Source organism: Acromyrmex echinatior, chromosome 9 (genome assembly GCF_024713525.1).
Source record: "Acromyrmex echinatior isolate Ae372 chromosome 9, ASM2471352v2, whole genome shotgun sequence".
NCBI classification, from domain to species: Eukaryota; Metazoa; Arthropoda; class Insecta; order Hymenoptera; family Formicidae; genus Acromyrmex; species Acromyrmex echinatior.
The window spans coordinates 9,738,045-9,762,798 of record NC_141860.1 but is presented as its reverse complement, the minus strand read 5'-3'; the positions used below and the strand labels follow the sequence as shown (position 1 = coordinate 9,762,798).

The 24,754-nt window shown below is 34.5% G+C and overlaps 1 protein-coding gene across 5 annotated transcripts; it reads right to left on the bottom strand.

The window, feature by feature from the left end:
• Nucleotides 1–3,862: 3,862 nt before the first annotated feature.
• On the bottom strand, nt 3,863–24,562 carry LOC105153442 (uncharacterized). Of its 5 annotated transcripts, none has more exons than XM_011068288.2 (15): nt 24,398–24,562; nt 23,407–23,596; nt 22,535–22,888; nt 22,088–22,361; nt 21,652–21,765; nt 19,722–19,811; nt 18,524–18,616; nt 10,422–10,511; nt 9,654–9,776; nt 8,991–9,317; nt 8,563–8,784; nt 7,553–8,365; nt 6,868–7,420; nt 5,526–5,661; nt 3,863–5,212 (listed from the first exon to the last, which is right to left on the bottom strand). In XM_011068288.2, exons 2-13 carry the CDS (start codon nt 23,589–23,591, stop codon nt 7,175–7,177), a joined length of 2,931 nt encoding a protein of 976 aa, XP_011066590.2. In that variant the 5' UTR covers nt 23,592–23,596; nt 24,398–24,562; the 3' UTR covers nt 3,863–5,212; nt 5,526–5,661; nt 6,868–7,174. The 5 variants fall into 5 exon arrangements, with proteins under 5 accessions (XP_011066590.2, XP_011066592.2, XP_087265990.1 ...); XM_011068290.2 differs by having other exon boundaries at nt 7,319–7,420; XM_087409864.1 differs by having other exon boundaries at nt 6,808–7,420; nt 23,407–23,594; nt 24,398–24,534.
• Nucleotides 24,563–24,754: the final 192 nt, after the last annotated feature.

Below are 24,754 nucleotides of genomic sequence, written 5' to 3'. Positions count from 1 at the left end.
GTGAAAGAATTTTTAACTATTTTGCAAAATGAGTTATGCATAGAATGTTCATTATTTATATATTGACACGTATTATTTGTGATTTATCTAAAAAAATATATAATCTTAATATATAATCTAAATATTTTAATAAACGTCGAATATCGTGGAACTTGTTTTCTCCGAAAGAGCCTGCGCTTCTGAAGCAGATGATACATGAGTCGTTGCAATGCTGAAAAAATATAGTAACGTTGATTTTTTTTAAATTTATATGTAAGAAACTTAATAGTGTGATTATATTCATTGACGTCGTATCTAAAATACTTTTCTCCCGGGTTCCAATGTTCTTTAAACGGTGCTAATAGTTTCGCAGCGATTTGTTGAATGTTTATTGAACTTTGAAACAATTCGGTTAATGTGGCTATTATTCCGTGTGGATTGTGATATTTTGTTTGTAAGTGCTTAATCGTTGTCGTAAATTGTTGTCCTGAAACTATCCATAATATGCACTTTCTATAATATGTTAAATTAAAAATACAAAAAATCAATTATACATCTTGAATGTAAGTCCTCACCAGAATATGTTTCTCCAATCGGTAGAAATGGCTGTAAATTGCTTATGTCTTCTGATAAACAGCGACATTTTTCTGAAAGGTGTCTAATATACTCGTTTTCTTGTTTGAAAAATTGAATATTTTTATGCAGCTCCTCAATTTGCATTTGTAACCGCAATTGCACAACTTCCTCTATCCAATGTTTGACATTCATATCTTTTTCCAACTTTTGCACCTTCGTTTTCTTGACCTTTACTGTGTCACCATGTACTTTTATTTTTCTTGAATCTAAATGCAGACCTAACTCTCCAAGTTTACTGAAAAATACATGAAATATATGTTATTTTATAATCGCGATCATTTCTTTTAGAAGAGATATTTTGAAATAAAAACTAATATGTAATATGATATTTAATTTGTGTGATGAGTTTTGCAGGAATGAAAAAATTTATATATTATTTATTTATATTTTATATTGAACGAAAGGAATAAAAATTATATGTTTGTATAATATTATAAATTTGTACGTTTTAATAAATTCATCTTTTAATATAGGCATTGGATTGATAGACACTTTGCTTTCAGTTGCTTCTTTCATAAGTAATCCACACGCGCACGGACAAAGCTGAAATAATTCAGTTAATTATTCAGGCTCATAATTTTATAATTTTTTACTACTCAATTTTACAAATTTTTAATTATACATTACATTATACATTATATATTACATTAACATGATGAAAAAACTTATTAAAATATTTAATATTTTATTTATTATATTACGATACATAGTACGTTCAAAGAATTGCTATTATGTAAGTTGTCTTTATTACATATATCACATTCTATTCTTTTTCGAATAATATTTTTAATAGGATATATTTTTTCTCACTGAGAGAGAGAGAGAGAGAGAGAGAGAGAGAGAGAGAGAGAGAGAGAGAGAGAGAGAGCAAAGAGTTATTCTCGTGCAATTTTTTTTAATATAAGCAATAAATTTAATTTACCATTTCCTGAGTAAGCGTCGCTGCTTCTTGGGTGGAGCAAATTGTAGATGATATATTGACGATGCAATGATGTGATGATTCACTGGTCTTATATTCATGATTGCTAGCTATTTTACATGAACAACAGTCATTGCTTATATAAATAGCATTATCTATTATCTCTTGACAGTTGATTGTAAAATATAGAAGCAACAGGAATTCCTTTCAGGAATAAAATCTGTTTTTTTTTTTTACTCACTAATGTATCTCGACACTTGACTTGTACTATCACACCTTCGTTGAGACTCATCTTGATGTGTTTGACACGCGATACTATCGGGAGATTTTTGTCGTATAAACGACAGCTTTTGTAATCCGCTCTCACTCGTATCAATGGACTGGATTTTTGAAAAGATTTTTTCTTGTCCTTTCGTATCAATACGACCATTTTCTTTGGAAAGAATATAATCAAGTATACTTCCAGGAACAGAAAAATCATCGCTACTTTTATCCTTTTCGATAGATAAAGGAATTTTAGTGGACTTTTTCAATAATGTATTCTCAAACTGTTTCGGTGAGATACTGTATTCATCACTTTTTCCTCTATCGAATTGCTTTGGTTTCTCTGAAGAATCCTTCAGATCAAGTGCGACGCCACAGAGTGCACAAACTGAGGAGGATGTGGTCGTGATTAATCCAGATTCAGGATTATGCGGCTAACAGAAGTTACTCACAATTAGTGCTATTTTATTTTCAATTCTTCCTAATTATTTTTTATCGCAAATGTAATAATGATAAATCCACAAATTTTATTACTTGAGTACTCTTCTCGTATCGTTCTGAATCAGGATAGCGTATCCGAGGATCTGCGCCTCTTCTCCGTCGCTCTTCTATCGTAATTAATTGTATCAATTTTAACGCAGCTTCTTTAATCGCTTGCAATAAATCGTGGAGTATCAAGATCTGTTAGCAATTTGTTATTTCCTCTCAATGTAGACTCAAGTAAATTAATTATGGTCATTCACGCACACATATGTAGGTTAAATAAATTGCAATGATTTTTAATGATAAGATCAGTACTTATTTCGCAATGTTTATTAATACTTCTATCATTTCTTTAAATAAAATTCTAAATGTTTTGCACACGTCTATTATTTACAATGACTCAAATTTTCTTAATTTATTATTTACGATATCAAATAGATAAAATAAATTATAAAATTTTACTGTGACAGAAAAGGTGTGCGTTTATCAGATTCGATTTCTAAATTCGACCTACTTGCTGTTGGTGATGATCGCTATCAAGCACAGGCGAACGATAAGGCCCTCTTAACTCCCTGCAGAAGCGATATGCAGGACAAAGGGGCATTTTAGATTGTGAATGTGTTGACGAAGGGGTGTCGGGATTTATCAGCATGATGGATTTATCACCTTGCTTTGATAAAATCGCGATGGGAAGAGGAGAAAGTTTTGCGACATCTTTCGCGTCGCTTGCTGTTTCCATTGTGTTTAATTTAAACAAAATAAATTCAGTCTAATTTGAAGTAATAACGGCGTAATGACAACACGGATGATTCCGACGACTTCCAATAATGTTGAGTCATTTTTATTTTATATCGCCATGTCACTTGTCATTTCATATCATTTTATACCTTTTTTGGTTATTTCGGTACTAACATGACTCGAAACTTGAAGATTAAAGGTTGATGTTAATGGAAGATACTTCATGATGTAGCCTAAAGCGTTTATTCACGTTTATTTAGTAACCTAATTTCAGCTTGTCAAAATTTTTTGTGAACAATGGCTGATTTCTCCAGAACCTCAGCCGCTGTGGCAAATACTAATATAGATAGAACTGCAAGTGAAGTTAATACTAGTAAAAGGAATTATTGGAGGCAAATGCTGAAAAGCTACGAGAAGAGGAACGCTTCGTTGGAGAGAAAGCGTAACGTACTCGTTGAAAGAGTCCGTTTTATAGAATGTACATTGCCATCTTTGCTGATGGGCGTCGCTGCATCTACCACCTATGGTAAACGAGAAGTCCCCGATAAACAGGCGAAAATCTCAGAGAACACATCTAAGTCCTCTAATTAAAGGACATAGCTGCAAATCGTAACAAGTAAAATCTGCCAAAAACAGATTTTGTAAAATATTCTGCTCTAATCTTTTAGATATATGATAAAATATGATTAATTGACTACATAAACGATCTTTTGTTTTGTAATTATTTGAAATTAAATTATTAGTATTATTCAAATAAAATGATATTTTATTTGAATAAATAAAAATAAGATTTGATTTAACTTATTCGTTCTAGAAATTAGCAATTTAATAATAAGAAAGAGAGACGGAGAACAGATGGGCACTTTTATTCATTTCTTGTAGATACACACGTTACGAATAAAATCAATTCTATATATGAAATGAATCTGTAAGCAAACAGCGCCATAGTGGTCAAACAGGCTTGATGGAATAATTTTTGCTCCGAAAATCTATACAGCATAAATGAGTAAGTGTTTGTATATACACACTTCTTGCGAAAAATCTAACTAAATCTATGAAATCACTCAAGATCGATATACATGATGCTAAGGCACGTTCGTTGTGTTATACGATTGAACGAAAAGTAGGACTAGAAACACATTGTTTACACACTAATACGCATATCAATGAACATTAAATGTTGAAGCATACGCACATACATGTATATATTTTTCCAATATAAAGACACACGCAAGCCTAGCTTAGTTTCGATAAAATTCATGAAATGATATTCTACAATGAAGGTAGCAATTATCTCAATTTAATTCAGTATATAATTCTATTATATACTTTATCGCGTAAAATTGGCGTGCAAAAGTTTAAAATGAAAAACTAAAAGAAAAAGATATCGGAGTGAAGTGAATCATTGAGGAATTTATATATTCCTTATAATACATGTATATTACTTTCCTACAATTACTGTTTCTAACGAAGTTGCTCCTCACACAGTGTATAATGATGGAAATTATAATAGAATCTCCAATAGTCGTTGATATAGACATTATAGAATCTCAACGGCACTACACAGACATGCCTTTGTGGCTCATTGAATGCATGATATCACGAATCGCGCGATAATTTGCGACACACATGTGATGCGTGACATCAAATTAGCTTACGCATGCACAGTTGCATTTTTGTCATATCAAATTTAAATTTATGTCGAAACGTAGATTTAAATTTCGATAAAGACATACTAAGGATTCGAAGATACATTTGATATGTCGCTTAGTACAAATACATGTCTGTTTAATGCAGTTATCTTCATTCTGATTTTTTCTGGGCGTCATTCTTTATCTCTTAAAAATGCATCAATTACGAATATTCCGAATCATACGTGAAATTATTTTGTAATAATTATTGCACGCAATAATTATTACAAAACATCGTTATAATTATTTTATAATAACGCTTTATATAATTTACGCTCGCGTGTGAGGGAGATATATATAATATATATATATAATCTACGGCTTATTTGGCACTTGATTTCACAGCTTGTACGAAAAGATTGGTCGTGACATGGGGAAGGTGAAGTACGCCAAACCGAGGGTTCAGGTTGGCACTCGATCCGCAGGCGCCCTCGTTTTATTTCTAGGACGTACCATTTCTGATCGTCACTTGGGCACACCAAGCAGCGCCAGCCGTATTGTCCTGTAACAAATTGTAAAAATATTTATATAAAAGAACTGTATATATTTATGATTTAAAATCAATGAGGACCGACCGAAGTCAGATCAGTTATAGGTAAACTGACTCAAAGTTAACCGATCGCTAATGTGTCTGTATGTTATGTTTATTTTGCACATCCTTCTTTTATTTGTGAATAAGTAGTATCAGGTATGCAGACATAAATCGATATCCAATTTGTAGAATGAATTGAATCTAAGTTTCGAAGTGCTTAGGAAGCTGATTGATTCACTACTTATTAAAATCATGATATAAGCGTTTAGAAAAATTATCTTACCTCGTTTATGCCGCGGGTTTTACCCACGGGTTCATTGACTCTTCCGTGGAACTCGTGGGTTGATGGACAGAGTCTGCGACGACGAGAGACGATGGAGAACCTCTTCTCGCATTTATCTCCAGCGAAAATAGATCACCTGCGTAAAGAACAACGGTGAAGCATGAGCTTACATCATGTTCCCCCCGTACAGCATAGAAATTTTCAATTATATTACAGCAACATTGTAATCTTGTGAATTACGGTAAAATGTTACAGACATTATAGAGAGACATGCAATTTCAACAATTTGTAGTAATACTAATGATAAAAATATTGTAAAAAATATTGCATGATATATGTGTTGCAATCTTGCAGTGATTTCAGAAATGTTTCTGTAATCTTTTTGTGCTGTACAAGTTTTAATTCTTTGGTATTAAAAACAATAATTGCCTAAATGTCCAATATATAAAACGACTGTAAACTTAAAAGATTTTTTTTTGTGGCAGTCGAATCTGCTATATAGTATTGTTTTAAATATAACGAAAAAGTGTAATAATAATTACTAAATATTATTAATAAATATCGCTAAAGATTAAATTTTTATGCGTATTTTTGTTTCAAAATAAAGAAATTTTTACTTTAAATAAAATTAATGCTCGCTATTTTTACGAATATATTTTGTTATGGTGATTAAGAACTAATAAGACTAATACAAAATGCATAAGCACAGCATAGCTAACATCAAACATCTAGATGAATGTTATGTAAACATATCAATATGGAAACTTTGTGCTGGATGTTTATTTGGTCCAGATGATCTTATGCTATGTTATGTTATACTTATACATTTTGTTTACTATAATTCTAATTTCTATGAGACAGATGAAGAAAATAGGAGAAGAGAAGCATAATCGTTACCATCACCAACTGGTATCAAGTGCGTAATATATAATGTTGTGATTATGCCAGGCGGAAACTTGCTATAAAGCTCTACTACAGTCCAAATAGTTAGTCAGAATTTTTTGAACATAATTCGATGAATAATCAAGACGCATAAAAAGTCGTAGAGTGCACTACACTGTAATTAATAATTTTGAGAATGCAAACATGATTATTATCGAGAACAGATTCTGCAAAAAGTCTGGAGAAAGATTAGCAAAGTATCAGATACTTTGATGAATCTGTTGGATTTATTTGTAATCTGAGACACTTGGCTATATTTGGCTATCATATTTAGTAATTGTATTTTTTTTCATGTTTTCCAAATAAAACTGAGCTTGTCGGTCGTCTGTCTCATACGTACGTTCAAAGACGTAAGGTAGATATGCTGTCGGTTAGCTTTCCTTCTCCTTCTCTTCCTCACCTCCTCATTTTCTCTCCACGACCTCGGTCTTCTTCCGTTCGTCGCTATTTTCTGGAAACTGTCGCTCCGGAGAACATGCGCTTTCTTCTGCGCAATCCTCTATTGCGAGGAAGATTCCCAGCTTCTCAAAAACTACACATCAACTTAGGCAGACATCAGCTTTTGATTATAACGCGAGCAACAACTTTCTTCGGTGTGAAAACGGGGAATTACAGCGAAAGTTTACTAGACGATGTTATCGAATTTTTAAGCCACGCCCGTCTTACTAGAGTTCGTTGTTAAGGATTTGATAGAGCGACGGCATAAGCTAAACACAAATTTCCTGATACAAGACCAACGGATGATTTCTTCGTCCAAAGGAGACGTCGTGGACGAATCTGACATTTGCCATTCTTGCTGTTTTTGCGGACCGTATTTCGCGCTCTTTATTCCTAACTCGTCTTCGGCTAACCTTCTTTTCTAAGTCGTTTTTGGTAAGATCAGTTACGGCCGGTTCTTCGGATTTACAGAGTTTCAGTTCGTCTTTCTTCTCCTTCTCCTCTAGGGATACAAGCTGCAAAAATATGCAATGATCGTTTATTGTTTACTTCAAATTAAAGAAGAAATAACTCCGTAACATAAAATTAAGTTATTCAAATCGGTAAATGAATTTAAAAAAGAGCTAGATCGATACAACATATATTACCGTGACATTACGTTCAGCACCCAGAGTGACCTGCTTGTCGGATTTATCTTTATCTTGACATCGAGGACATTCTGTAGCCATGTAATTTCCGTATGTTTCTATGGTTTGAACAGCACGCGTGCAATTTGAATCTTTAAGTTGATCTTGTACATTTTCCAAATTCTGTACATCTTCTGGATGTTTATTTTGGCCCATGTTCTTTATTTGATGCATGACAGTTGTCTCTCCACTGTTAGTCTCGCTGACGGTACACTTTGCGCTGATAGTCCGCAGTTCGTTTTCCAACCAGTATGTTCTCTCTGTAAGTCTATAGTTTTCATCCAATAGTTCCTCCTCCCGCTGTTTAGACAGTCGCTTTTCTTGTTCTCGATTCTTTTCAGCTTCCTCATATATTTCAAGTCTCTCCTCGAGATCACGAACCCGCTCCTGATAGGAAGTCAGCTGGACTATCGAATCCATTGTTGACACATCGAAGCAGATCTTAGATGAATCAATCGGATGGAAGACCGGTGTTGTGATCTTAGCCGCTCGTTCCTGAATTCGAGCCCTTAACTCTTGAAGACGTTGCACTTCCTGCAGGAGTTCACCGGATGGTGCTTCCGTTTGAGTACCGCGGCTATTAAACTCGATGTCGTGCTCTTCTTCATACTCTTTTTCTTCTTCTTCCTCCTCAAAGATACCACTTTCCTGAAGAGTAAGCGGGGGCTTTCGCGGTAACACGGGTGACGTGGATTTTATAGAGTTCATTGTAGCATTCGTGTAGGGTATCACGGTTGCCACGGCACGGCTTCTCTGTTTGTTAATTGAATGATCCTGAAATATCATTGTATTGCAAGATATAAATGGAAGATACACGAACGATTATTAGCGTATCAATAATAATTTTATGTAATAAATAAAAAAATTCCTTCCTAATTTTATAATAAGTAAAAATTCCTAAGTGACTAGTTATTTTATTATCTGCATTAATTTAAATTAAACTTGATGCGCAATACGAAACAAAAACTTACCTTGTTCGTATGAACAGGTTCTGGTGAAACGATACCGCTGTCCACCGTATCGGGAGTATCTTTGCGTATAGGTATTTCTTCCATTTCGAGCAATCGAAATTCCAGCAGTTCATTTTGCTCTCGTATCTCCGAAAGCTCCACCAAAAGTGCGGCTTCTCGTTCCTCAGCAGCTCGAAGCTTATCATTCAATTCACTTAATTCTTTGTCACGATCAGCACATCTCTGTGAAATGCAAAAGCCTTTATCAAAACTTTCAGGTATGCAATATTATAAGCTAAAAATTTTTCATGTACTCCTAGGTTATAATCCATCTGTTATTATAAGTATCAATTATAATGTAAACGAAAAGAAATTGCCAAGAATTATACGTCTATTATAATTAATCATCGAGGATTATACACCAATTATATTACAATTACAAATTTTACCTCTTGCAAGAGCGCTTTCTCCAAGTCGCAAATTTGAATTCTGGCATGCGATAGCTCGCGTTGCTCTTTAAGAAGCCTTGATTGTAGATCCTCGATCTCGATGAGAACGGCTTCATATGCTTCTCTAGTGACACCATTGCCTTGCCACTGACCATAGCCCCCAGGTTGTGGCGACATCGAGGACGGGGCACTCGATAGAGCGCTGTCATCATCTTCATGATCCTCCTCGTCATCCACTTCAGCCACCGGCTCTAACTCTAGCCACTGTTTATAAAATTCCTCCTTCCTCTTCTTGTTGGATAATTGCTCCAACTTTCTCTCTCTCTCCTTAAGTAACACATAAAAATATCCGATTTTATTTTTCAAATTTAGTTTTACTAGAATGATTAGTTTTATTAATACGCAAATTTTTAATTCGCTCAATGTAATCTTATAATCTTTATATAATCTATTATCTTTTTTTCACATCAAGCTGTCTATACTCTTATTTCATATGTTTTTTTTAATTTGCAGATTTAAGGTTGAAATATCTTTCTTTCAAATTAATGATATATATATATTAGTTATAATATATTAGGAACCTTCAAAATTTATGAGAAAAATAAAAAATTATATTTTTCAAATTTTCAATTCATATTTACTTCCTAAAAAAAATTCTATTACCTTAACTGCCTGTCTAAGTATTTCGATGACTTCCTGCTGTTCAAGAGCGAGTTCACGAAGGCGCTCGACCTCGATTTCATTTATGGCTCTGTTGGATTCTATTGCGCGCATATATGACCTCACCTTAAACGATACCCCACCTTAATTCTTATTATGTCATTATACACTTTTATCGCGAGATATGAGAGATATTGTGAGAAATACATATGATAATAAATAATCACTTACGTATATCTGTAGAACTCAATATAGTTGAAATATTAATTTGATTTATACAGAAAAATAATTGAAGTAATTTTGCATATCAGACCTTGGTGAAATTTGTTTTTTAATTTTTATAAATTGGAACATTTTTCAGAAATATTCAGAAATATTCGGAAAGTTTACATCTTCTCTCAGAATTTTTCAAGTGAATTCTAAAATATTTTAAGATTTCTCATACCATAATTTTTTAAAAATATTTTTTAATTTCTTAGATTTTTATAACATTTCACCAGAAATTATACTTACAAAAAATCTTAGAAATCTTATGATATTTCATAATTAATATATATATAGAAAATTCTAAAAAAAAAATGTAGATTTTCTGAGAAGTGTTCCAATTTTGTATAAAAAATGTGAGAAAGTTATAAAATTACATAGAAATTCTGAAAAATTATATAAAAAATTCTGAAAAAAATTTTCGCCAGGGGAAGCATTTGTATCAGAGGAATTATTTAGAAAATTACTCATTATACATAATTATGCGTTTATTAAAGAATAACGTACCATGTGATCATCGTCTTTGAGATTTTTTTTCTCTATGCGAGATGCTGATTGTATCGGTCGGTTTCCCTCGTTCTCCCGTAACTTCCGCATCTGTAATATCAAAATAATTAATCGCTAGTTATTCTTGTAGATAGATACACCTAAAGATATTCTGTGTTTTCTTTCGTTAAAATCACAAAATCTGAAAAAAATTATTTTTTAAGCAACAAAATTAAATGTCAAAGTTAAAATAAGAGGAAAGTAAAAACTTCAGCAATTAACTTCTACGGAAATTATTAAATTAATTTTGTGAATGACATTATTTTTAAACATATTTTAATTACAATTATTTTCCGACATTGTCCTATCGATACCACGTTTAATTGCGAGGTAAATAAAAAAAAAAAATCATTGAATTTTCAAAGGAAGGAGCATAATAATGTGGCTTTCTTTCAAAGCTGGGAAAATTACATTATTTTTCTTGGCGTTGTTCGGAAGGAAGTGGCAGAAATCTATCGCGATCGTTTCAGTGAATTCAGTCTTCCGGATGAACGTCACGGTCCGATACGACGTATGTGCAACGAGCCGGGAAGCCGCGAAAGGAAGGCGGGAGATGGGGAGATGGGGAGAAAGAGAGAAAGAGAAGAGAGAAAAGCAGACGCGAGTTGCGTTGCAACGATTGGATTACAGAGAGTCCTGAGAGTCTGGGTGGACCGTTAGCTTGGCCCCCTGACATACAGCCGCGCAAGCCTCTTCCTCCCTCTCTCGCGTCTCGCAGTTTCCTTCCTTCTCAGGTGATATCAATGTGCAGCGTGTGTACAGTACACACGAACGTACGAGATGCGCCGAGAGAGCCGATTGCACCTTGCACACTTGCCGCACCGCACGATGATGCACTTTGCGCCATATATGTAAATTGTTGGACACGCGCGCTCGTTACACCGGCTCGTTTCTCCTCTCTTTGGGCCAGGGGGATCGACTATATCGGATATAAGACATATTGGGACAGGTGAAACGAGCGCGTCACGCGTTACCGTTATCCGCGCTTCGCCACTCGTCTCATCTTGTTTTGTCCCGACGTTTTCTTATATTTATTCGACATCTGCCGTACAGTTATCGGACACGCGTTGAAAATAATTAGCAATTTCAATGACCACAGAAGAAATTAACGCTATTTTCCAAAATGTTGCGGATACTTCACTCGTGACAATTTTCTTCGATTTTCTTCGATTTTTATATAATAATTTATTGATAGCAATAATTAAAATGTTCCGATAAATTAGTAATTACTGTAATAAATACTGATAAATAATTGGATCTCTTTTCTAAGTAAAAACATGATCTATTTTTCTTTTAGATATCAATTAAGATATGAATTTTTGGAAAATGGAGAAATCATGTTGTTTCACATCACGAATCCCGGAAAAATTAATTATTTATGAATATTTAATAACTCCTCTAAATAATTTTCTTCACATATTAATTAAGTCGTTAAGTAGAAAAATGATTATATGTAAATAATGTTTTTCCTATAGTTATTCGTTGTAGCATTTTTTTTCTATAATTGCGAAAAAATTATAAAAAATAAAACTTGAACCGTTATATAATATGATAATTAAGAAGCTAGAAGAAATATAAATAAACTAGAAGAAATATAAAATAATCTTTGTTTTTATCTATTTATTATTTTATTTTTTATTTATATTGCTCTATTCATATATTATCCAACTATTATATATATATATATATATATATATATATATATATAATCGTAGATATCTTTTAATATTCAGAATATTAAAAGAAATTCTTTTCAATCGCGCACACCCACAAGTTAAACATATCTGTATATAATTCACATTTCTAGCAGCTCTATCGTGTAACGTAATGGAGTATATCTATTTATATATTCGTACACTCTGTAAACAAATTAAATTTGGGATATCTTATGAGTATCTTGTTTGCGGCATCTTGACTCAATCTGTACCATTCCATACAGTACCTAATCTTACTTTCACCGATCATCTCCCGCCCCCACTTATGATCTCGTAATCCGTCTGCGTGTTTCTCGGATGGCTTGCGTATTTCTAATGTATTATCATCTATTAAGGATCAACGAAACTTCCTTATAGAACACGCAATCGGTCAATCAAGACTTACGTACCGAATTACTTCATTCGTTTACTTCATTGGAGAGTAAGATTCATTCGAGTTTTATTTTTTAATGCAATTTATAGAGAATTCCTTTCATAAAAATGTGAAACATTTTTTTATCTTGTAAATATAATTTTAATCCTGCAAATATATTGTATAATACACAAAATTCCAAATTTTGAAGCAATAAAATATAAAACTAATTATCAACACAAATTATTTAGCTTTAACACTAAAGATGATTTTAAAGATAATTGATGTATCTAAAAAGCTGGATACAGATCTGAAAATAATTTTATTGGACTATTAAAATAATTACGGATAGGAATCTCAAGCATAATGAGCGATACCGCAAAAAGTTAATATTCTAGCCACTCCAATTTGAATGTTCTGTATAATTATTTAAATGATTCAACAAAATTATTTTTAGATTTGTATGTAGCTAAATTTTTTGATACTTCAAAACGTCTTTTCTATGAAGAAAATGTACAACAAAACTCCATTTTTTTTTTAAATCAAGAAAGAACTTTAAAAATTATAATCTTTTTGAATATGTATTATAGCTTTTGAAACGATATATTAAATTCCTTGCAATTTTGATTATAAATAAAAATAAAATTTTTATTATAATATAAAATAAAGATTTCAAAAATGACAGTTAATTCCGCTCACTTATGATTTATTATTATATTCGATTCTTGCCAAGCCTTCGTACGCTGTCTGTCGCGCTCGAAGCGCGACTTTCGCTCTCATTGTCAGCTTTACTCGCGCTCGCCGACCCGCATATAAAATCGAAATGTCCGCGTTATCGAAGGACGTGCCGTGGGTGCCAAACGCGCCTAACACATATAACGTATCGTCCTTCCTATGCATGCTCGTTACTTCTTACTAAGAGAGGAAGTTGCTAATTACACTGTGGTGCACGCCCACTGTTACTCAGGTATTATTAATATCCTGACCACGATTGGATTGGAATTACATAGCACTGCGCGTAGACGTGAGACTACGTAAGCGCGCATCTCAGTGCATCTCTCCCACGCCGTCGAGGTCTTTCATGCATCTGCACAGATGCTCAAGGCACATCGTGTTTGCGGTCTGACCACGAACTTGGATTTCGATCATCCCTCAGGCCTTCTTAACAATGATTATCTATTACCTTCTTTAAAAAAAAAAAAAATGATAAAGATCCCCATACAGCACAAATCTCCCAGGGACGTTCCAAAGAATATCCTGATGTTCCTCGGATAAAATGGTTCTAAAAGATTCTGACTCATCAGCTGAGATACAGCGATAAAAATATCGAGGTGCGCCAAATGTCACGAAGATTCCTGGAAGTGTAACTTTATGGTAGTTCCTCGCGAAAAAAAAGGATATAGAAAAATGGCTTTGCCGGATCTCTCTCGATCATTCGTCCCATAGATCCGCCCGCGCGGATTTCTTTATAAAGTCAAGGATAAAGGAGGCGAGGTTGAGCGAAGGTGTTGTTAAGTAGGTACATAGAGAAACCGCGACGGCGATCCTCGAGGTGATCCGGTCCGGTGGTAACGTGACCGCGGGCTCGATTGCACGCTAATATATGTGCGCTCTCATGCACCGATGTATCACGACCCGCGCTCGTATCTTTGCGGTTGCTGGGGGATGAGGGGGATGGTGGGAAGGGAGATTGGGAACTTTCTTCTGCGAAGTAGCTCACCGAGAGTGGCGGTATCGCTGGTATCGTTAGTTATCGAGAAGGTACTTGCCTACCGGCACCGCGCCGTCGTCATTCTCGTCCCGAGAGTATTCCCCGCTGATTCTAAGGCTCAAGATAGAATCGAAGGGAGAACTCGCGTGCAGGTCGTTCCACTTGCAATCGAGACGAAGCGAGGAAGCGCATCCGGTGAAATAACAGCTCCGTGCCGTTTGGAGCCGGTATATCGCAATGGATCGCTGCCGCCTTTCTCTCTCTCTCTCGTCTTTTTTTTACGCGTCGCGGAGTCATTGAAATTCATCCCGCGTGCCGCCTCAAAGGAGGACAATGGTAGATAGTTAAGTGCTTAAGGCATACTTACGTGTCCGCTCGTGCCTACACGCGCAGGTATCCGCTTTGGATTTGCTGTGAGCGGACACGTTTCAACGGATTTGCGAATTTACTTAAAATTAGTCTTACAATTAGACTAGTTTTATGTAAACTATATATTATAGACGCTGATTATTTTTTAATTCAAATATCCAAACTTTGTTATTTCGTTCTTGGGAAATCGCGAACATTTCGATTGTTCGAATTTATTTTTTGAGAAGCTAGCTAATTAAAAATTAAATTGTATGATGTAATAAAATGTTATTCTATTTTAAGAGCACTTTTCTTTTCTATAGAAGGATAATATTGAAACGTATGTTATTACTTCAGGTAAATCAATATATTTATATATTCCCAGATGATCCCCAGGTGAATGATAAGTTCCAACGCGTTTATACACGCAATCACTATAATTCTCCATACATAATAAATAGTATGATGAAAACTATTATTATGACTTCACGAAAGGATTAACGGTTGGCACAATATATTAATGTATGTGTGCAGACTACATTAATATGATATATTATTAGATTGACATATTTATATATTTATGTATATTATTCTTTATTTGTAAACATATTAAGAATCTGTTTTATTTCAATCCACTTTTTATTTAAAATTCCTACAATATTAAATAATGCAGCACATTGTCGGCAATTTGTGCAATAGTTCTTGTAATAACTTGGTAACGACTGCCAATTAACAGAAAACTAATTTCAAGTATGTAGGAACATAAAACTAAGTAGGAATCTTAAAGAGGATACCTACTTTCAGCTAATTGTCTCTTATGGATTATTAGATACTATATAAGAAACGTGCTGGTTCAACTGTGTATGGCTAACTGGATTCACTCTTTATTCCGCAAAATGACTTGACAAAATAATTCAATTACGGGAACTATTGTTACAATCGTACGGCATATTCATTTCTGCTATTTTTTTTTCTCTCGCATCGCGACCCGCATCACGAGATTGTTCCCACGGTACGTTGACGACACGCAACTTATGTCGATTTCCCTGGGAACGCGATTGACTACGCTCTATTCGCGTTCTACTCAGGGACAAGAGAAGGCGCCAGTGAAACTGGAATAGGAGCGTGAAAATATTCAATCTCGATGATTGCGAGCTGTGAGTTTAGTCACAGTCAATTGCTCACGCAGAATAATAGTGAAAATATTTGTAGGAATCCTAAGTAATGTCTACAAACCTACAAAAATCTGATATTGGTCAATTCAATACTAAAAGACAGTAATTAATTATTTAATTTGAATATTAAAAGCACTGTTGTTCAGTGATTTTAATATTAAATTGGCCAATTAGATTTCTTTAAGTACATCATTCTCAATATTTTTAAATTTTGAATTGTATCTGTATAATAGAATTTAATTATTATTTTATTTCATTTTCTGCTTACATTTTTTACTTTTTATTATTACTAGGATTATATTCGTTGCTGTAATCAATATCTCCTTTTTTCGCTTTATTTGCAATTTTTTCGAATTAAAATTTAGCGATTTTTAATAAATAAATATTATTTAAATAATAAGTAAGAAAGAAATTAAAAATATTATACTATTCGTGCAATGTACAATTATTGCTTATTATTACCAAGTATTTTTTAATATCATACAGCAATTAATTTACGTGATGACAAATCTAAATTAAAAGTCATCGTATCATAACAAATTATATTCGAAGAAAACTGTTGTTGTATACAGAATTGAAATATATAATTTTATCGCATCGTCAAACAACATAATTTATTGAAAAATAATTTGTTGATAAAAAATTACTGAAAGTTTCTTTAACGATGTTCCTAATAAGGATGCTCTTTCATAACATTGCTTTAACGATGAATCCTTATAATGTCATTACATATACATACAAGCAGTGAAAATTTTCACTATAATGATTTCTCATATGCGATGAACACATAGGTGAAAGCTTCTTATAGTAGCTGTTTGTAGCGTAAAGGTTAAAAATTATAATTGTCAATCTCTCCCTCTTACTTTTCTATTTGAATGACACTTTAAAGTATAAAATCTAAAATCAAATTTATAATTGTCAATCTCTCTTCTTTTTTTTTTTTTAAGTAATACTTTAGAATATAATACCTATAATCGCTCCGTAAATGATTAATTCATTTAAGGGAAGCTGTAATTTCGCGTTGAACGTAACGGAAAGCACGAATGAATAATCACGTGTAAACGAGGAGAGACAAGAGAGATGCAGACCGTAATCCTTACCTCGTTCCACGCGAACCCCATGAAGCTCACGTTGATGTTGAGAATTCATATAACGGGCGTGAAAGGGGGAGTATCGGGATGTCGATATACGCCGGTATACCTGGTAAACGATACACGGAGAGATCCCTGCGAATCCCTCGATCGTGTGTCACACCCGGGACACGCACGGAAAAGTGGTGCGGTCGCGTCGGAAGAAACGGTGCGCGCACGGCCGACGTCTAGACCAGACTGAAGCGAGGCACCTCCGATAATCGCGGGGGCCTTCTACGCTACCTGTGCGCGGAGTTGCGAGCGCGGACCCGTTCCTCTCTTCCATTCCATTCGGAAAGTTACAGGCGTATCTACGGTTTGCTGACCTGGCAGGAACTTAAGTCCGAGACACAATGAAACGTAAGATTAGGATCATAACTGCTCCCTCTTTCCTCTCCCCTTCCTCGTCAAAGGGTGTGACGCGAGACGATGCGCTCGTGTCACCCTCCTATGTGTCATCTTCTCCTATGTCACACTCTCGTACCTGTGTGATTTGCTTTGAACAATTTGCTAATTTAGCGCTTAATTAACTTAGACAGAATTTTCTTGGAAAGAAAGAAAGAATGAATGAATTGGACCACAACAATGACAGCTTCCATTGTTATTCTTGATATTGAAAGAAATAACGCTCAGGCAACTTTCCAATAAGGGTTGTTAGGTCGTGTGTGTTTCTCTTCTCGCGAAAGGAGAGTGTTTCTTAAAGAGAGAGTATATATTAGATTTGAGATTGAGATTGGAAATTGAGAAGTCTCGAGATGAAGAGAATGAAACGTTTCTCCTGTTTCCATTTCTTCTTTTTAGATCAAAGTTCACGAAACCGTTGCCAAAGAAAAGAAAGCTTTTTTTTTATCGCTTTTACCGCTTTTACTGTAGATCTCGCGCTACCGTTAGCTAGCTCGATTAAGCGGCGATAAGACGGGAAAGGGTGTCAATTATATTGCGCGGCGCATAACTACAACCTTTTAGCTGCGACCGCTCGCTCGTATGGCCTTTAAGTTCCTTTAAGATGACGAAGACGCGTATAATACACAATGCACGGACCGCGCGGGTCGTCTCGCGACGTGACCTGGTACGTTGACCCGGTGATATCACGATATCCGAGTACCTTCGGCTAAAAGCGAACTATCAAGATATGAAATATCCCTTGGATTCAGCGATTCGTAATGGCTTCGTTGAATCATTAAAAGCTTCGACGAAAGTGAAGACCGCTGTCCGAAAAGTACCGACTAACTGTTGTCGGCGCATCTCTTGGAGCATGTCCAAATATCTAAGATGCTTAAACGGTGCGGTATCGTTTTAAGCGCACTTTGGTATCGCTTCACATAATGGTTCATTAACCCTCCATCGCATCGGCGAGCCATCATACTTTATAGCTTTGCGTTTAATGACGTAATTCTAATGACTAATAGCTTCTTTTAGTACTTCTCTGACAAAGAAAAGAAGTAAATAGGACACGAGTAACTTCCGGTTTATGAGATGTTCTTTAAAAATGATACTTTAACACAAGTACTGTTATTAAGACAGATGGCAGTTTTAAGAAATCGAGTATATACTGAGTCGTTGATTTTAACTCTGAAAGAATCGAGTGTCCATGCCAAAGACTTCTAGGAACTTGATGCTGTATAAACTTACATCGGAAGTCACACGATATGATAATCGCGTGCACCGGTCCTCAGAGTGAACCGTTGGATTGTTCACACGATGGTTCTTTACCGTCGCGCATATCTGAGAACGAATGAAATAAGGAAGAATTTCAGAATGAGATATCTGACGAGAATGAGACAAAAGAGACTATTCGTTTCGTTCGTGATAAACGATCGCAATTAAAACAGATGTAAATGTGCTGTAAATCATTTAAATGTCAATATTTGAAGTGAATATTAATATTTAGATTGAAAGTATTGAAAATATAAATATTATCTTGTTTATAATGTTTCTGGACTTTTTTTTCAAATGGCTGAAAATTTTGAGCAGTAGAATCGTTAAAAAAATTTCTATGAATAAATACATGTACAATAGAATGTTCTATATAGGTCACGTTTTAACTCTGTAATCAAATTAGAATTAACTTTTACTAAAATGTGGAAAGTCTATAAATAGTGAAAACAGAATAATTATAAGCGATTGAAAACAAGAGGCTTTTTAAAAGATACGTTTATAAATTCGATTTATGATGTTTATAAATTTCGATTTATAAGGTTTAGAAATTTCATTAATAAATGTATTTAATGTTCTCGACAATGTTTCTTCCAAAATTAATGTATCTTTTTCATCACAAAAATATTATGATACGATATTAGCAGTAATGAATTAAATAATAAAAGATTCAATTTTAAATATATAAATGCCAATATTATTTAACTTTATAAAATATTATTCAACTTGATATTTACAACATTTAATTTTAATTAAATGAATATTAGATAAAATTTCGATTTGAAATCAACTTATGACACTTAATTTTGAATTAAAATCTTGGAAAAAATATATTTATCACAATTTATTTAAACAAAAAATTAATTTTCAACAAAACTAATATCGTACACACTATTTATCTAAGTAGCTATTATTTTGAAGGCTCTGCATTATACTTGTACCAGATTAGAAATAGAGATCGAGATTGAGATTGAGATTGAATTTAACCAATTAGAAAAAAGGAAATCAATATCAATAAACTTTTCTTTGATCGATCAAATTCGATCTCAATCTCAGTTTCTAGTCTGATACGAGCATTAGAGATCCTGGTATTTAAAAATACCAGGTTTTACGTATCGTATTTACTACATGTCTCACGGAAGCGGAAACACGGTAGATAAATGCAAATACTCACCATCTCTTGCTCCGCCGGCGCCAACTTTCGACGTTTCAAGAGTTTCGACAGCTTCTCAATCTCTCGGCTCTTGCCACGCAGCTCATCCATCTGCAAAAATCCGCAAAACTCGTTTGAATGCGGCGGATCTCTCGCGCGTGGACACGTGTGGCGAAAGTTGCAATGAGAAAAATTAACATCGCCAGCGATCGCGACGAAGAATGGGATACACAGCGATGACGAAGGGGAGGGGCAGCGATCGGTCCCTTTCGTACCGCTTTCGAGCTCTCACCTCGTCCCACCGCGTTCAGTCAGGCTTGTCAGGCCCCGGGGGCCTTTTTGCCTTCACCTTGTCTGTACAGGTGTGGGATGAGAGAAACGCCGCGTTATCCGTCGATGTCTCTAAACATTCACGGTGTTCGCACGTACGAGCGCGTGCTTTTTGTTCCGGTTGCACACGATAGCAGTACATGCTTTCTGAGAACGATGAATCATCTGGCGACCGGAAGTCTTAAATCAATTATTACCATGATCGGATTACGATCGGAACGTGACGGCCACATACATAAACGAGTGCCGCGCCGGTTAATAATCCTTCAAACATTTTCGTTTCAAAACAATGCCTACAATTGAATTCGTTCAATTCTTAGCGTTAAAATACTCGATTCATTTTAAATATTTATAATAATATTGTAAATTTGATTTAAAAATCCAAAAGAGTCTTTCTCTCTCTCTCTCTCTCTCTCTCTCTCTCTCTCTCTCTCTATTACAATTTTACCCTCTTGTAACCATTTTAAATAGATGAGAATAAAATTAATCCCGTGAATCTGATGCTCAAATTAATTTTCATTAGGCTTCCATTAAATAAATGAGATTCATAACTCTTCATTTTTGATCGCCCCATATGCCAAAACCGACTCACTCTCCTTTCGTTATCTCCGATATTTGGCTACTTGCCAAGAATCAGGTCGCGATCGTATTAGTCTACACTGGCAATGCGGTAGACAACATTACTGCACGATTTCAACCGCAATGTAGTGGCATGCTAGGAAGCGGGAAGTACCTCCCCGAGTTACACGGCGTGCCGATAGGAATAAATATATTAGAATTAAATATAGCGTCTGATGCGGACATGGACGCGGTAACGCGGTAGAAATTAGACATGGCTTGAAATAAATCGTTGGATGCAAGTTTTCATTCAATATACATACAATTGTCGCATTACTTCACAAATGGAACTAAAACAAAATTAATCGTTCGTGATTAGAGAAAGAAATTATTAAAATATTTTTTTTATTTTGATATGTTTGAGATAACAAAATTAAAAAAAAAAAAAAGAACTAAAAAATTCACTCTCGTAAAAATTCACAATTTTTGTATAGCGATTTGTCGAATGATTATTTACATAGTACTCATATCAACATCGAAAGGATTAAATTAAAAAATCAGTTGTTTAAACTAATATTTCGAGACGACACGTAATTTTCCGTATTCGTTGCTGTGCACGTACAATTTGCCCTGTAATTTGCAAATTGTTGAATCACATCCGAAATTCCGGGGCCCAAGAATATATAGCGTGGGAAACGCGTGATCATTTTGGATAATCGCACAGCGAGGGGCATTCCTTTTCGTCGATGCCTATGGCAAACTGTTCGCCATGTCGGTAAAACTTTTGTCCGAGTAAGCGTCAGACCGGACTGCTGCATTTTGGACAGACTCTTTTCTAGTTAGTGCAGACCAATACCGCAGGGTATAATTTTTTAATAAGCATCTTCGAAGAGTCTCGTGCTGACGCTAGCGCTCTCGTATTCGTGAAGAAGGATATTTTTACGTGCCCGATTGGTGAATCGCCCTCAGAGCGATATTATTCGCTATTCTTGCTTCAAGCGATGTCACGGTCGTATAATTATTAAGAGCTATTAAGCCATTTATTGATATCTAAATTATTTACCATTTTTATAGCTTCGCTGCGAAGTGATTTTCGCAATGCGGAAAGTTCAGCTTCGTGATTTTCCCGTTGAGCTCGTATCTCAGCGATGCGAGTTTTCTCGGCATTTAAAGCGATCTAAATGTAAAAATATCTCTTATAAGTGAGAACTATATCATAAAAAGAACGACGTTTATTATGAACGTAATAAATCAATGACAAACTTGTTAAAATAAATTAGAAATATAGAATAAGTAAATAAATAAATAAATAAATAAATAGTATAAATAAATAAATATATATATATATACATATATATATTTATTTATATATATAATGTAATTGTAATTATTAAAATAATCAATATTTAGCATTAAAGTTGATCACTTATAAATTAATTTCAAAGTCCTTTTAAAGTTTAAGCTCTACAAATTTAAAAGATTAAAGGATTGGCTCTTACACGCAATTTCTCTTCGAGTTTCTCGTTTTCTGCGCGTAAATTTCGTATTTCTGCTTCCAGACGGCGCGCATCACCGTAGGAAGAAGTATTATTGGTACTGCGAGTAATGCTCGCTTGTGATTTCACCAATTGTTCGAGTCTTCGTATCGTGCCCTCAGCTTCAACTAAGCGTTTTCTGAGGGTTGATAATTCACGCTTGTGACTCTCGTCTTTCACGGGATCCGATTTGAATGGCGGCGACGGTGACGGCGATGGCGACGCAGATTGAACGATCCTGACAGAAAATATATTACCTTCGGTACTTTTTTTAATAATACCAATTATTTGATAGTCTTCAAATTCAAAAATTACAAATAAATTTTTAGACTTGAGAACCGAAATTGTTATGAGAGAAATAAAAAAGATTTGAGGACATATAAGCTTCAGATAAGAATACCTATATTTTACCTGGTTTTTAATTCGGCTATGATTGATTGATACTTGGCAGCCTCAGCAAATCTGGCTTCTCTGAGAGTAGTTTCAAACTCTCTCTTGGCAATTTTTGCAGCCCTTCGCTCTTCATGTAGTTCGGTTCGCACGTTCGCCAGGTCCTCGCGTAATCTTCGCGCACCTTCCTCAAGCCATTGTATCGTTTTCCTTAATCTAGTCGCATCATTTTTTCTCACGCCTGTTTCGCAAGATTGTGACATTCGAACATCTTGTGAATTTATTGGAACAGTTTGATCCTTTTTTCTCAGGCGTGGCTGTGACGAGTCTTTTTTTTCTTCTATGTGCTGAGCCCTTTTTTCGCTGGTTGCTTCGCTGAGGGTGAAAATGTAAGAATTGCATCGTGTGTTAGAATATGTAATTAATTTCAAATAATATTCTCTGATTGACCGAACTCATATTTTTTTGGATGCGAATCATAAAATCCAATTAAATACAGAACACGATTATAGAAATAATTATAGTAATTGTGCAGATATTTGTTGCTTCAATTTACGAGAATACTTTTAAGTTTATAAAAAAAAACCTTAAATTTGTTACGTACATATTTCTATATTTATTATGATAGCTATAATTTATCTCTTTTAAATTTTTATAGTTTACATTATTTCTTTTAAACATTTTCTTTGATTCAAAGAATATTTTTACTTCATTAAAGCGTTAAAAATTCTGAAAATACTTGCATTGATGAATTTTTTCTTTTTTGTATGTATAATTAAAACTTTTTTTATTTCAATAAATATTTTTTTAATTACATGTCGATTTTTTAATACACTGATAATTAATGGTAGATATGTATTACATGTGAAATTCTGCATTATAAATATTCTTACGCATAGAAGTTGCACGACTCGTCGCGTCGCTGCGTTTTCTCAGGGATCTCCGAATTCGTTGTCAGAGATTCCAAGCGTCGTCGTTTTCTCGCACCCTCTTTGAGTGTGAGAATGTTGATTCCAGTCGTTGTTGATTTGTTCGTGTTCGTCGGCTTGACGGTGTCTCCCTCTGAGGAGCTTGCCATCGTCTCTAGTAAAAAAGCGCAGGTATTTATAAACTTGTTCAAACGTTTAAATATAATACATATGTGTGTGTATATATATATATTAGATCTTCTAATGTAAACGCATTTAATTAGAGAACTACAAGAAAGAGCATCATTTCCATTCTTAAGAACATTTTATGTACACAAATTTAAAAATAATCGCACTTCAGTAACATAAATCATTTTATATGCAAAATATCAAATTGCAATTAAGAAAATGCCTTTCATCATTGCTATTCTCATCTCGTAAATCTCGAAACCTCGAAAATTTAACATTTAAAATTCTGAATGTGTTAAATTATTTTATTATCACAGTCAGAATTATAGTAATTGTTAATATTAAAAGTTTCCACTTTAGACTTTGTTAAGTTTTAAATTAATGGAAATAATACTTCCATTAAAAGGTTGCAAATGGGATTCAAAGCGGAACAATAAATCCTTTCATGATGAGTATATTAGATATTATTTCCAATACTTTAGTATGTGCATTAATGCTATTATCTTAAATACCTTTACTTTATAGAGAGGACGCAGAATCAAGAGTGTTTTTTTCTTTCAATTGTTCTAATTAGATGAATTCTCTAATTAAGCCTTTGAACGTTTCAAAAACCATGCAACGATAATAGAGACGGAATTTCATGTAATTGAAGTAAACTGTAGTTTCTCACGTAACACTTTTTTAATTATTTGTTATTTGGTGAAATTGGAAACGCCCCATTCCATTTTATAGTCACGACAAGCTAAAAGCTACTAATGAACAAGAATCGCGACAAAAATGGACTTACCGTTTTTCTTGAGGACGTAAGAGTATCTTAGCCGACCAATCGGACTCGCCGAGTATATTGTTGGATTCGGCAGAGCGGCGAATCCTCCTCGCGAGAGACACCGTCGCCAACTAAGAGAGGCTGAGGCCCTAAACTACACTACGGCTTGCGGTCGCTATATGTGCTAATCGCGTCATCTCGTCTCTTTGGCTCTATTTAGCTCTCATCTCTCCTGTCTCCTCGCCGCGTGTATCGCCCACTTACTCTAAGTTTGACCAACTGGCCGTCCGCGTCCGCTTTCATCTGCACGAACTTTAGTGGCACTCATTCTCGACAAAATTTCTCGATCAAAAAGGGAGATCTTCGTATTTTAATATA

Excerpts from the sequence above, each read along its gene's own strand:
- LOC105153442 (XM_011068288.2), bottom strand. The coding sequence starts at position 23,591 with ATGGCAAGCTCCTCAGAGGGAGACACCGTCAAGCCGACGAACACGAAC. Across the intron at positions 21,766-22,087 it reads AACTCGAAGAGAAATTGCGT|ATCGCTTTAAATGCCGAGAA; the intron begins GTAAGAGCCAAT and ends TTTTACATTTAG. Across the intron at positions 8,366-8,562 it reads AACCTGTTCATACGAACAAG|GATCATTCAATTAACAAACA; the intron begins GTAAGTTTTTGT and ends ATGATATTTCAG.